This window comes from Coregonus lavaretus, assembly GCF_964263955.1.
Source record: "Coregonus lavaretus genome assembly, chromosome: 1".
NCBI classification, from domain to species: domain Eukaryota; kingdom Metazoa; phylum Chordata; class Actinopteri; order Salmoniformes; family Salmonidae; genus Coregonus; species Coregonus lavaretus.
The window spans coordinates 60440525-60456110 of record NC_139988.1 but is presented as its reverse complement, the minus strand read 5'-3'; the positions used below and the strand labels follow the sequence as shown (position 1 = coordinate 60456110).

General features: G+C 42.3%; 1 protein-coding gene across 1 annotated transcript in view; it reads right to left on the bottom strand.

Annotated features, from left to right (window-relative positions):
- LOC311135992 (FHF complex subunit HOOK interacting protein 2A-like) overlaps nucleotides 1-15586 on the bottom strand; it is a 42545-nt gene that overhangs the window by 9576 nt on the left and 17383 nt on the right. The window contains exons 10-15 of the mRNA XM_084170038.1: nucleotides 10372-10564; nucleotides 9441-9604; nucleotides 8921-9067; nucleotides 8441-8531; nucleotides 5033-5176; nucleotides 4604-4744 (exon numbers count right to left, since the gene is read on the bottom strand). Of these exons, the coding sequence (XP_084026164.1) occupies nucleotides 4604-4744; nucleotides 5033-5176; nucleotides 8441-8531; nucleotides 8921-9067; nucleotides 9441-9604; nucleotides 10372-10564 (880 nt within the window). The remainder of the gene's footprint in view (nucleotides 1-4603; nucleotides 4745-5032; nucleotides 5177-8440; nucleotides 8532-8920; nucleotides 9068-9440; nucleotides 9605-10371; nucleotides 10565-15586) is intronic.

Here is a 15586-nt window from a genome sequence, read left to right as displayed (position 1 = left end):
ATGGCTGTCTTCTTAGGCAAAATTGTGAGTGAGCCCACTCCCTTGGCTGAGAAGCAACCCCACACATGAATGGTCTCAGGATGCTCTACTGTTGGCATGACACAGGACTGATGGTAGCGCTCACCTTGTCTTCTCCGGACAAGCTTTTTTCCGAATGCCCCAAACAATCGGAAAGGGGATTAATCAGAGAAAATGACTTTACCCCAGTCCTCAGCAGTCCAATCCCTGTACCTTTTGCAGAATATCAGTCTGTCCCTGATGTTTTTCCTATAGAGAAGAGGCTTCCTCGCTGCCCTTCTTGACACCAGGCCATCCTCCAAAAGTCTTCGCCTCACTGTGCGTGCAGATGCACTCACACCTGCCTGCTGCCATTCCTGAGCAAGCTCTGCACTGGTGGTGCCCCGATCCCACAGCTGAATCAACTTTAGGAGACGGTCCTGGCGCTTGCTGGACTTTCTTGGGCGCCCTGAAGCCTTCTTCACAACAATTGAACCTCGCTCCTTGAAGTTTTTGATGATTCGAAAAATGGTTGATTTAGGTGCAATCTTACTAGCAGCAATATCCTTGCCTGTGAAGCCCTTTTTGTGCAAAGCAATGATGACGGCACGTGTTTCCTTGCAGGTAACCATGGTTAACAGAGGAAGAACAATGATTTCAAGCACCACCCTCCTTTTAAAGCTTCCAGTCTGTTATTCTAACTCAATCAGCATGACAGAGTGATCTCCAGCCATGTCCTCGTCAAGACTCACCTGTGTTAACGAGAGAATCACTGACATGATGTCAGCTGGTCCTTTTGTGGCAGGGCTGAAATGCAGTGGAAATGTTTTTTGGGGATTAAGTTCATTTTCATGGCAAAGAGGGACTTGGCAATTAATTTAAATTAATCTGATCACTCTTCATAACATTCTGGAGTATATGCAAATCGCCATCATGTAAACTGAGGCAGCAGACTTTGTGAAAATTAATATTTGTGGCATTCTCAAAACTTTTGACCACCTTAGCCAAATACATTTAAACTCAGTTTTTCACAATTCCTGACATTTAATCCTAGTACAAATTCCCTGTCTTAGGTCAGTTAGGATCACCACTTTATTTTAAGAATGTGAAATGTCAGAATAATAGTAGAAAGAATGATTTATTTCAGCTTTTATTTCTTTCATCACATTCCCAGTGCGTCAGAAGTTTACATACACTCAATTAGTATTTGGTAGCATTGCCTTTAAATTGTTTAACTTGGGTCAAACGTTTCAGGTAGCCTTCCACAAGCTTCCCACAATAAGTTGGGTGAATTTTGGCCCATTCCTCCTGACAGAGCTGGTGTAACAGAGTCAGGTTTGTAGGCCTCCTTGCTCGCACACGCTTTTTCAGTTCTGCCCACACATTTTCTATAGGATTGAGGTCAGGCCTTTATGATGGCCACTCCAATTCCTTGACTTTGTTGTCCTTAAGCAATTTTGCCACAACTTTGGAAGTATGCTTGGGGTCATTGTCCATTTGGAAGACCCATTTGCGACCAAGCTTTAACTTCCTGACTGATGTCTTGAGATGTTGCTTCAATATATCCACATAATGCTATCTATTTTGTGAAGTGCACCAGTCCCTCCTGCAGCAAAGCACCCCCACAGCATGATGCTTCCACCCCCGTGCTTCACGGTTGGGCTGGTGTTCTTCGGCTTGCAAGCAACCCCCTTTTTCCTCCAAACAGTTCTATTTTTGTTTCATCAAACCAGAGGACATTTCTCCAAAAAGTAAAATTTTTGTCCCCATGTGCAGTTGCAAACCGTAGTGTGGCTTTTTTATGGCGTTTTTGGAGCAGTGGCTTCTTCCTTGCTGAGCGGCCTTTCAGGTTATGTCGATATAGGACTCGTTTTACTGTGGATATATATACTTTTGTACCTGTTTCCTCCAGTATCTTCACAAGGTCCTTTGCTGTTGTTCTGGGATTGATTTGCACCAAAGTACGTTCATCTCTAGGAGACAGAACGCGTTTCCTTCCTGAGCGGTATGATGGCTGCGTGGTCCCATGGGGTTTATACTTGCGTACTATTGTTTGTTTGGAAATAGCTCCCAAGGATGAACCAGACCTGTGGAGGTCTACATTTTTTTTCTGAGGTCTAGGCTGATTTATTTTGATTTTCCCATGATGTCAAGCAAAGAGGCACTGAGTTTGAAGGTAGGCCTTGAAATACATCCACGGGTACTCTCCAATTGACTCAAATGATATCAATTAGCTTATCAGAAGCTTCTAAAGCCATGACATCATTTTCTGGAATTTTCAAGCTGTTTAAAGGCACAGTCAACTTAGTGTATGTAAACTTCTAACCCACTGGAATTGTGATACAGTGAATTATAAGTGAAATCTGTCTGTAAACAATTGTTGGAAAAATTACTTGTGTCATGCACAAAGTAGATGTCCTAACCGACTTGCCAAAACTATAGTTTAACAAGACATTTGTGGAGTGGTTGAAAAACGAGTTTTAATGACTCCAACCTAAGTGTATGTAAACTTCCGACTTCAACTGTACCTTTAAAAAAAAAGTAGGGGCGTGGATCAGAAAACCAGTCAGTATCTGGTGTGACCACCATTTGCCTCATGCAGCTCGACACATCTCCTTCGCACAGAGTTGATCAGGCTATTGATTGTGAACTGTGGAATGTTGTCCCACTCCTCTTCAATGGCAGTGCGAAGTTGCTGGATGTTGACGGGAACTGGAACACGCTGTCGTACTCGTCAATCCAGAGCATCCCAAACATGCTCAATGGGTGACATATGTCTGGTGAGTATGCAGGCTATGGAAGAACTGGTACATTTTAAGCTTTCAGGAATTGTGTACAGATCCTTGTGCCATGGGGCTGTGCATTACCATGCTGAAACATGAGGGGATGGCGGCGGATGAATGGCACAACCATGGGCCTCAGGATCTCGTCATGGTATCTCTCTGCATTCAAATTGCCATCAATAAAATGCAATTCTGTTTGTTGTCCGTAGTTTATGCCTGCCCATACCATAACCTCACCGCCACCATTGGGCACTCTGTTCACAACGTCTCCATCAGCAAACCACTCGCCCACACGACACCATCTTTCCGGTACAGTTGAAACGGGATTATTCCGTGAAGAGCACACTTCTCCATCAAGCCAGTGGCCATCGAAGGTGAGCATTTACCCACTGAAGTTGGTTACGACGCCGAACTGCAGTCACGTAAAGACCCTGGTGAGGACAACGAGCATGGAAATGAGCTTCCCGGAGATGGTTTCTGACAGTTTGTGCAGAAATTCTTCGGTTGTGCAAACCCACAGCTTCATCAGCTGCTCGGGTGGCTGGTCTCAGAAGATCCCACAGGGGAAGAAGCCGGATGTGGAGGTCCTGGGCTGGCGTGGTTAGACGTGGGCTACGGTTGTGAGGCAGGTAGGACATATAGCATAATTCTCTAAAATGACGTTGAGGCAGCAGCTCTGGTGGACATGCCTGCAGTCAGCATGCCAATTGCATGCTCCCTCAAAACTTCGGACATCTGTGGCATTGTGTTGTGTGACAAAACTGCACATTTTAGAGTGGCCTTTTATTGTCCCCAGCACAAGGTGCACCTGTGGAATGATCATGCTGTTTAATCAGCTTCTTGATATGCCACACCTGTCAGGTGGATGGATTAGCTTGGCAAAGGAGAAATGCTCACTAACAGGGACGTAAACAAATTTGTGCACAAAATTTGAGAGAAATAAGCTTTTTGTGCATATGGGAACATTTCGGGGATCTTTTATTAAACATGGGACCAACACTTTACATGTTGCATTTATATTTTATTTCAGTATAATTTAATTATTTTATAAAAATAGTTTAACCTACTTTTTTTGCAATAATTACTGATCTGGCTTTCAAGTCTGTCTACGGAAATGTCCTTTTTGTTACAAATATAACCAGAACCATGCACATCCACTAATAATGACCAACTAGTGGTAGCAGGCATTATAGAAAATTAACACAGGTCTCATAAACAATCTCTCAAACACATGCTAGTGAGTAGCCAGCTAATCTTTATATTTAAAGTCTAGACAATTTGGATCTATTTGCTTGCTAACAAGCTAGAACAGTTGAAGTGTTATGAATACACCCTCCTATCCATCTCCAACTGTTTGAACAACATAGCCTGTTCACTTTGTTTAGATGTTGAAATCAAGTAGCCTACCTGGATAAAAATATGCTTATTTCTCAGAATGAGAACGAGTTGCCAATTCCTTACACAAATGCATCTTTTGATGCTCATTGCACATTTATAAAACAGAGACTAGACAGCTAGCACAGCCGTGTGCGAGTGGGAAGGTGCACAGTGCACACAGCAAAGGAGCAAAGGAGACGAGACCAAAAAGACAAACACTCATAAAAACTGGAAAATGCAATACAGGCATTTGAAAACATCGCCCTGCCCTAAGTTATATTCTTTAAGAATTAATAGGTACATATAATTAATTTATCAATCCAGAAATGGACGCGGCAACTACAGATTGTCCCTTTAACAACCTTCCTACAATCACTTCAATATCAATTCAAGATAGATCAATACTGGGTATCTGAGTATCTGCTCATGTTGATTCCTCAACATACCCTGACAATGACGGAGAAGAGGGACCTGCAGCCGGGGCCCAGGTTGATGTAGGGATCCAGCAGGGACTCATGCATGTGTGGGTGGGGTAACAGAGACAGCTTGGACAGCACTGACGTCACCTGCAGGTTCACATCATAAGGCTGGAGGACAGAGAAGGGACAGTCATTGAGCTCAGGTACACCAAGGTGAATGTAGATCTAGACACCACAATATCGCTAAACTAACAAAGCAGATTTAAGTGTTTAATCCAATTGATGCCCCGTCTGAACATTCTGAGCTGGTTTCCATGACACAAATTAAGCCTAGTCTTTGACTAAGAAGCACTTTCAATTGAGAATTTTCATTGAACAGGCTTTTTAGTCTAGGACTAGGCTACAACTGTGTTCGGGAAAATGTCCCTCTGAGATCTTTCCTTACTTCAAACTCACCTGATCCAAAATACGGCCCATCCTGTCGAAGAGGACTTTGAGGAAGTGGCCCTCGAAGAAGGGACTGTCCAGGTTACACTTATCTAGGGCCTTGGGTGTGCCGCGCCAGTCCCATCTCTGACAGACCCCACAGTAGTCCCTGAACTGAAAGAGATGAGGACAATGATAAAATGTTGAGTATAACATTGGGTAGACAAAAGGGCTTCAAACTAACATTTTCCCCTGGTGGCACTGGTGCCACTAAGTTTTTCAGTTGGCGGCACCAGCCCATGATTTGGTCGCACACATTTTTTCCAACGGCATCACGCAATATAAAAAATTTGTATCATCTTATAAAGTAATTCACAGTGCTTTATTAATAAGTGTAATAGACTACTGAGATGGTATTCAAGAAAAACGTTTTTTTCATCTTTTCATGTTGTAATTCAAAATATTTTAATGTGCAACCTAATACAGTGACTGTCATGCATTTTGGGTCAACAATTAGGCTATTGTTGTTATATTTTACTGTTAAAATAGGGCTCCAGTATTGAACGTTTTTTTTGGGGTTCAATAGAGATTAATTTGCCTGCATTTTTATGTGCACTAGGCAAATATTTATAGGCACATTTATTTGGGGCTAATTTAAATCAAATCAAACTTTATTTGTCACATGCGCCGAATACAACAGGTGTAGGTAGACCTTACCGTGAAATGCTTACTTACAAGCCCTTAACCAACAATGCAGTTCAAGAAAGAGTTAAGAAAATATTTACCAAATAAACTTGTTTTTCGCTCTTAAAAATCACACTTATTTTTACCCCTTGCACTCTTGGAAATTGGCCTATATGGATAGGGCCACATTTTTATGTTTCTAACAGAAGAACTATAAAAAGCATATGAATGACCATGGTAGCAATTGAAAGAGAACAATTTGGAGATTATGGGGAAATTATCATCCCAAAAGGTGAGCACACAACCATTCACCAGACACAAGACTGAATACAAACATTACACCTTTGATTTTACATGCATTTGACATTTATTGTACTTTTCACAGCATTTGTCAATAACCAAATCTGAAAATACTCTGGATACATTCAGTAACATAATAAGAATATTCATAGGCATTTTTGAGTACGTGCAAGATAAGAAAAAACGATTACACGGGTTTGAGTGAGATGTCTAACTGGTGTCTCCAAGTGGCCACACAACTCTCCAAACTGTGCACAGTTCCTAAGTAATTTCAATGCACTTTTATGACTCAAGGAAAGAGCCTTCAACTATAAGTTGCTTTTGATCTCTCCTAGTTTTGCCATTGAGGAACTGAAGCAAGCACACTTGTTTTTTATCAACACTGTTGTTGTTTTTACACAATCCAAAAACGTTCCATTATAAATCGCAATCTGGGTCAGGTTGGCATCATTTGAAAGCTTATTCTATTACGAACATGGCTAGCTAAGTTATAAAATACGATCTTACAGTATTAGGCTTTCAAAAGGCACTAAAGACAAACAGATTGTAATTTTGGTGCGCATAGAATGGAGTCATGAGTGCATTCAGGTGCGTGTTCCACGGCTAATTTTCTTCACAATACAACAAACACAGGCTCATTCTGTTCAGGACAATCCAGGGTATAACGCATGTCATCCTTGTAACTGTGGATCAAACATGGCGATCATAAAGGTTTATACTGTAAATGACATGAGTTTCCAAATATGGAAACGTGAAGTGCACATTTGGACTCATGGGTGTGTGGTTTGCTTGTATGACATCAAAGCGGTATTTATTATAATGCTCAATGTCTCATCTTTAAGAATACATCGACCCTATCGATTTACAGCATTTCCCTCACTCAGACAACAACAAATGTGCAAAAGTAGACCAATTAGCGGGAGGGATGGGGGAATCTTCTTGTCACATGTGGTACTCATGTTTATAACAGCTTTCAGTCCAAACCCATCCAGCGCTGTGAATCGGAGAACCTGAGCTCTGACGTCATGTATAGCATGTTACTGTACAGCCAATGCGTTTCAATTTAGGCACTTATCAATGAAAAAATCTGCCATTTTCAACCCGCATACGGGATGACAGGTTAATAAAAACAACAACATTGGATGTTCTAAGTCCACAACAATGCTTAAACCACATCAGGAGACCACTTTCGAGGTCTGGGAAAAATCTAAGAAATTTTACTTTTTGGGTGTAGTTACCCTTTAATGCAAGTGTGCACCAGCAAGAGATCTTGTTTGGTTAGTGATGTTTCTGTAGTGCTCATGTGATTGCAGAGTTTGCTAAACAAATGGCCCCTGGATTGATACAAATAATCATGATATCATTCTGCCAGGTAGGCATAGACAACTTTGCAGTTAACATTTAATTGAGAAGGTTTTTGGGAAAGCCTTTCCATCTCTACCAGAAGAAGGTTAACATTAGCATCATCGCTAACGGCTACACAAAGTGTAGACATACGCGTGTACCGCACACACACAGACAGGGCCATTCCTGAAGTTGCAGGAAAATACGAATCACTGATGCATTTTGTTCATATCTTATGATTAACTTGGGGAAATTAATGCATTTTCTAATAAGTTCAATACATTTAGTTGATTTCCTACTAAGTTCAATAAATTGTTGAATATTGTTGAATTCCGTTTTAATGTCTGGATCGGGGGGGGGGGCAGAGATTTGTTCCTCACCCAAGTCGTCAGATTGGCTCAGCTTCAACCTCGGACAGTTGAGTCAAAACCACAATGTGCCAACTAGAAGCCCATATGTGCATATTTTGGGGTAGTTTTTTGTACCAGTGTACTTTGACCTCAAATTGACTGCCTGGTATGCAAAATACGTGCAGGTCAGCAGAACATATTTTTTTCTCCCGGAGCATTTTCTTCCCCGGGAAAGGAGACAGAGTGGCTAGCTCGACACAGCAGCAGGTACAGGGGCAGGCAGACACTTTCATGAGGATAATGTAGGCTACTTTACTGTTTGACGAAATCATGGTTTTAGCGTCATAAAACAATAGGACGTTTTGAGTGAGGTGACCATGCAGAATATGCTGCTTGCACCGATGCGACCAATACATTTTTTACTCGCACAGACAAGTCAAAGGGTCGCAAAATGCGACTAAATGGTTGCAGCCTGGAGCGCTAGACAACATGCCATCCTTTCAGTGTTAGTTACAAATCAGAGATCCAGGGTAGTGTTCAGTAGGCTCGAATCATAAGCCAACAGTCCAAAACCAAGTGACACGGGCAGATACTATCTGAACTTATATAAGAACAATTAGAAACATGTGCAAACGGTTTCCAACGGTATACCCTAATGAACACAACCCAGATCTCTATTGACTTCAGTGAATAAGTAAAAGCTAGGGAACATGAGAGGGACCTGGAGAAATTGAACATGAGGGACCTGGAGAGAACTCACCTGTCTGTGTGCGTCTCTTAGGTAGGTGTCATAACCAGTTCCCTCCACATGAGATGAGGATTTGGCCTCATCAGGCACCAAACACAGGAAACTGAAGTAAACACAATTAAAACAGAATAGGGTTATATATCCAGGCTCTGTCGTAGCCGGCCGCGACCGGGAGACCCATGGGGCGGCGCACAATTGGCCCAGCGTCGTCCAGGGTAGGGGAGGGAATGGCCGGCAGGGATGTAGCTCAGTTGGTAGAGCATGGCGTTTGCAACGCCAGGGTTGTGGGTTCGATTCCCACGGGGGGCCAGTATGAAAAATAAAAAAATGATGTATGCACTCACTAACTGTAAGTCGCTCTGGATAAGAGCGTCTGCTAAATGACTAAAATGTAAAAATGTAAATGTAATGATGCCTGTAAAATACTTGCTAAAAATAGTTTTAAATATGTAACAAGATGAGGCACATGTTACATAGGAAAGACTTGTGGACCTGTTTACAATCTTGTGGACCTCAGTCTTCCCATCAGGCTTAGCATGGTCGGGGCTATGTGTTGAGGAGTTGCTCAACCAATCAGGGCTGGACAACCTGTTGTTGGCAGAGAGGTCGTCACCGAACAAAGGGTCCTCTTCAAGGTCTCTGAAAAAGACATAACAAAACACACATCAGTTCACACATTCACTTTAAAATGCATTACATTTTACACTTTAGCTTAGGGATGTAAATTGGTAACTATCTTATATCAAAAGGAGGGGTTTCTGACAATATGCCTATATGCTTTCACATTGTTTGGATACTAGGCGTGGGTAATGTATTTTCTAATTCAAAGAGACAGTGGATTACACAGAGAGATGCAGTCTCTCTTATTAGTTATTTTGCTAACCGATTGAAAAAATTGTTGGCATAATTCACTAAGGAGTGATATTCCACTCTATAAATGCAGTTAGACAGTTAGACCCCCAGAGCCCATGTAGCCAGCTCTGAGGATAGTCTTGGCAGATGGATCCCTTACACAGTGTCGTGGGGCTGGCCATTCTCCAGGGGTTCCTTCTCCTCCTGGGGCTTGTTCTCCAGGTAGTTCCTCTCCTCCAGGCTGCGTAGCACCAGGCTGTGGAGGATGTGCTGGTTGGGCTTCTGGATCAGGTGCTCAAACAACCGCAAGGTCATGATGCTGATCTGTGAGAAATATTGTTCAAGGCAATGAGATAAGGCTTTTAATTAAACAGGAGAAAACCTATAGAGGAGCTACGCTATAAGTGGGAAGCCTAAACTGTATTTTGTTCTTAATAGTGGGATTTGTACAAGGTAGAGGGGCATAGATATGAAATTGGCAGAGATGGGGCTCAAATCAATAGAGATTATATTATTATATGCTCAAACCATTGTCACCTGAGGGGTTAAATAGTCTGGAGTCGGCAGTGCTACCACTAGACCAGATTCAAGCACTGGTCCAAACATTATTCTCTACTACAACAGCATCGCACTGAAAAGGCATTACATCTGTCCTATGTACAACCCAACCACCAGAGTTTGTGTATCACGGTCTACACATGATCTAGGCTTTTCAAAGTGTACGAAAAAAAATCTGTTCGATAATACTTTAATATTGATGTCCATCAATGATCCCCAACCAAATTGACTGACATTGAGCAATTTTGTCAAAAACAATGGATATATGTTGCTCCAAGAGTTGTGCAAAGTTGGTGGAATCTTATTCAACACGACTCACAGCAGTAATTGCTGCGAAAGGTGCTTCAAACAAGTATTAACTCTGGGGTGTGAAGACATACGCAATTAAGACATCTTTGTTTTTTCTTTTTAATTAATTAAAATATGTGAAGTAGATTGTATAGATCAGTAGGAAAACAATTTAATGTCATCCCTTTTTAGATTTAAATATTAGGCACCAAAATGTGACAACTGTCTTTCACTAGGCACTGTACCTCGTCTGACAGGTGGTCACAGTGCTCGATGAGTCTGTGTCGGAGGGGGTTCTGGGCAATGGTGGCGAGGGTCTCTGGTCCCTTCTCCTCCCCCAGCAGGAAGTAGACCATCTCCTGCAGCAGGGCCTCTGAGGTCACCTGGCGGATGATCCTATTCAGCAGAGCTGTGGAGGTCAGGATGCCCACCTCCGACCTACACAGGGGACAGAAGGGACACTGTCATCCACTGACACAGCAAAATAATCAGAGATAAATTAAATGACTGTTCTATTTCATTTAATTCTATGATTATAATAGGGCTGTCCCCCCCCAAAAAAAAGCTTCATCGACCGAAAATTGTCTGTTCTATCGACCAATCGATTGGTAGAAATGTTAAAACGTGAATCTTTCCATATATAGACAGTGATTTAATAAAATTAAAACTATACAGTGAGGGAAAAAAGTATTTGATCCCCTGCTGATTTTGTAAATTTGCCCACTGACAAAGAAATGATCAGTCTATAATTTTAATAGTAGGTTTATTTGAACAGTGAGAGACAGAATAACAACAAAATATTCCAGAAAAACGCATGTCAAAAATGTTATAAATTGATTTGCATTTTAATGAGGGAAATTAGTATTTGACCCCCTCTCTATCAGAAACATTTCTGGCTCCCAGGTGTCTTTTATACAGGTAACGAGCTAAGATTAGGAGCACACTCTTAAAGGGAGTGCTCCTAATCTCAGTTTGTTACCTGTATAAAATACATCTGTCCACAGAAGCAATCAATCAATCAGATTCCAAACTCTCCACCATGGCCAAGACCAAAGAGCTCACCAGGGATGTCAGGGACAAGATTGTAGACCTACACAAGGCTGGAATGGGCTACAAGACCATCGCCAAGCAGCTTGGTGAGAAGGTGACAACAGTTGGTGCGATTATTCACAAATGGAAGAAACACAAAATAACTGTCAATCTCCCTCGGCCTGGGGCTCCATGCAAGATCTCACCTCGTGGAGTTGCAATGATCATGAGAACGGTGAGGAATCAGCCCAGAACTACACGGGAGGATCTTGTCAATGATCTCAAGGCAGCTGGGACCATAGTCACCAAGAAAACAATTGGTAACACACTACGCTGTGAAGGACTGAAATCCTGCAGCGCCCGCAAGGTCCCCCTGCTCAAGAAAGCACATATACAGGCCCGTCTGAAGTTTGCCAATGAACATCTGAATGATTCAGAGGAGAACTGGGTGAAAGTGTTGTGGTCAGATGAGACCAAAATCGAGCTCTTTGGCATCAACTCAACTCGCCGTGTTTGGAGGAGGAGGAATGATGCCTATGACCCCAAGAACACCATCCCCACCGTCAAACATGGAGGTGGAAACATTATGCTTTGGGGGTGTTTTTCTGCTAAGGGGACAGGACAACTTCACCGCATCAAAGGGACTAGCCTAGCCTAGCCAGTCTCCAGACCTTAATAATAATAATAATATGCCATTTAGCAGACGCTTTTATCCAAAGCGACTTACAGTCATGCGTGCATAATATTTTTTTTGTGTGTATGGGTGGTCCCGGGGATCGAACCCACTACGTTAGCGTTACAAGCGCCGTGCTCTACCAGCTGAGCTACAGAAAATCTGTGGAGGGAGCTGAAGGTTCGAGTTGCCAAACGTCAGCCTCGAAACCTTAATGACTTGGAGAAGATCTGCAAAGAGGAGTGGGACAAAATTCCTCCTGAGATGTGTGCAAACCTGGTGGCCAACTACAAGAAACGTCTGACCTCTGTGATTGCCAACAAGGGTTTTGCCACCAAGTACTAAGTCATGTTTTGCAGAGGAGTCAAATACTTATTTCCCTCACTAAAATGCAAATCAATTTATAACATTTTTGACATGCGTTTTTCTGGATTTTGTTGTTGTTATTCTGTCTCTCACTGTTAAAATAAACCTACCATTAAAATGATAGACTGATCATGTCTTTGTCAGTGGGCAAACGTACAAAATCAGCAGGGGATCAAATACTTTTTTCCATCACTGTACATGCATTGAGCTTGTCTGATGCTTTAAGCGCACTGTTTGATAAAATAAGACTCCAATGACTCAAGAGGGAGCCAAAGATCAAGATAACCAGAAGAAAACACCTGACCCGACCATCCTCCTCCCACTCCTACTGGCTTTGGCAGATTCTGCAGTTACTCTCCTGAAGTTGCCGGTAATAGGCTACACGAGGAGTCGGCAACCTTTCTCATTTGGAATGCCAATTTATCTTACCATTTCTACTGATCTTGCCTGCCAGTTATGGTTTTTATATGCACATTTTCGTGAAACAGTTTCATTTAATTAATAATAACGCCGTATCTCAAGATCATTGTCAAGTGGTTAATAAAAATGATATCCAAATCTAAATGAAAGTTATACAACCCTAAAAAGTAACTATTGCCATTACAAACTATGTAAAAATAGCCTATAAAGCCAACAAATAAAAACATTGCAGCCTGCAGGTAGCAAATATCCTGATAAAAATAAATAAATCCCATTGGCTAAGCATGGCCTGTCTGCAACGAACTTGAAACATTGTATCAACTACTAACTTGGGTCCAGCCTGAAGCTGTGCTAGCAAACTTGCAACATTGTATAAAATATTCTGGGCCCTCAGAGTTTCCTGCTCCAGTGAGCTCGGGACAGACACAGCTGTAGGCTATTTGCGCAAAGGATAAGTAATCAGGTAGGCCTATTTTATTACATTTCCACTGGATCAGAGCAAGACATTTTTACCTTTCACGCTGAGTGGTTATCGAAAGGGAGAGAGCTGGAAATATTTTTTAAATACATTGAGGAACTATTGTCATTCTCAATGGATGTAAAAACAGACTTTGTTTGCTTGCTGTTTGAGGTGAAGAAAACATTGAGAAGCTCCATAGCTCATTAGTGGTGGTGTGTTAAACCAATCAGAAATACTATCAGATCCCCAAATGGGCACATTTATATGCCTACATTTGCACCCAGGCCAGGTAGCCTATAGGCCTACTTCTATGTGTAATCAGGTGCACGTCCTTACTAAACATTAACAAGAGCGCTCCAAACAAAGCACAATGACTAAATTGACAAAACTCGTAAATGGAATGAAATAAACCAAAACGTGTTTCTCACAAGTGTAGCATAGGTTGTGCACTCTGCAAACAACGTGTCCACTCCGACAATGAGAACGGCAAAAGACTGGAATAATAATATATTGAATGCATTAACATAAATTACCGTAACCAAACAAACACTGTAGATTAGAAATTCTAGGAATTAACGGTAAATGTACTACTGGTGATATATGTAATGGGGAATTGATAGACACTAACAATCAAACGCAAACACTTCACACAGTGAAGTTACGAAACAATGAATGTGCAAAAATTGGCGGGAGAGAGCGCATTCTGGAGAGAGACGTGCATTGTGCATTTTAGCCACACTCCCCTTCTTCTTGGACTGTGCCATCCCTGCGGCCTCCGCAAAGGATTAGTCTCGGCCTCCGCAATGGATTAGTTCACTGAGATGGGCACGAATAAGACCGGTGTCTCGTGTGCCATAAAAAATATATATATAGATATACAGTGGGGAGAACAAGTATTTGATACACTGCCGATTTTGCAGGTTTTCCTACTTACAAAGCATGTAGAGGTCTGTAATTTTTATCATAGGTACACTTCAACTGTGAGAGACGGAATCTAAAACAAAAATCCAGAAAATCACACTGTATGATTTTTGAGGAATTAATTTGCATTTTATTGCATGACATAAGTATTTGATACATCAGAAAAGCAGAACTTAATATTTGGTACAGAAACCTTTGTTTGCAATTACAGAGATCATACGTTTCCTGTAGGTCTTGACCAGGTTTGCACACACTGCAGCAGGGATTTTGGCACACTCCTCCATACAGACCTCCAGATCCTTCAGGTTTTGGGGCTGTCGCTGGGCAATACGGACTTTCAGCTCCCTCCAAAGATTTTCTATTGGGTCCAGGTCTGGAGACTGGCTAGGCTACTCCAGAACCTTGAGATGCTTCTTACGGGAGCCACTCCTTAGTTGCCCTGGCTGTGTGTTTTGGGTCGTTGTCATGCTGGAAGACCCAGCCACGACCCATCTTCAATGCTCTTACTGAGGGAAGGAGGTTGTTGGCCAAGATCTCGCGATACATGGCCCCATCCATCCTCCCCTCAATACGGTGCAGTCGTCCTGTCCCCTTTGCAGAAAAGCATCCCCAAAGAATGATGTTTCCACCTCCATGCTTCACGGTTGGGATGGTGTTCTTGGGGTTATACTCATCCTTCTTCTTCCTCCAAACACGGCGAGTGGAGTTTAGACCAAAAAGCTCTATTTTTGTCTCATCAGACCACATGACCTTCTCCCATTCCTCCTCTGGATCATCCAGATGGTCATTGGCAAACTTCAGACAGGCCTGGACATGCGCTGGCCTGAGCAGGGGGACCTTGCGTGCGCTGCAGGAATTTAATCCATGATGGCGTAGTGTGTTACTAATGGTTTTCTTTGAGACTGTGGTCCCAGCTCTCTTCAGGTCATTGACCAGGTCCTGCCGTGTAGTTCTGGGCTGATCCCTCACCTTCCTCATGATCATTGATGCCCCACGAGGTGAGATCTTGCATGGAGCCCCAGACCGAGGGTGATTGACCGTCATCTTGAACTTCTTCCATTTTCTAATTATTGCGCCAACAGTTGTTGCCTTCTCACCAAGCTGCTTGCCTATTGTCCTGTAGCCCATCCCAGCCTTGTGCAGGTCTACAATTTTATCCCTGATGTCCTTACACAGCTCTCTGGTCTTGGCCATTGTGGAGAGGTTGGAGTCTGTTTGATTGAGTGTGTGGACAGGGAGAGTTCAAACAGGTGTAGTTAATACAGGTAATGAGTGGAGAACAGGAGTGCTTCTTAAAGAAAAACTAACAGGTCTGTGAGAGCCGGAATTCTTACTGGTTGGTAGGTGATCAAATACTTATGTCATGCAATAAAATGCAAATTAATTACTTAATTTGTTGAAGTGTACCTATGATAAAAATACAGACTTCTACATGCTTTGTAAGTAGGAAAACCTGCAAAATCGGCAGTGTATCAAATACTTGTTCTCCCCACTGTATATATTTGCTCCTGCTCGACTAAAGAAAAATCTTGGTCGACTAACTGCCTATCGACCAAACAATCAACCAGTCGACTAATTGGGGTCAGCCCTA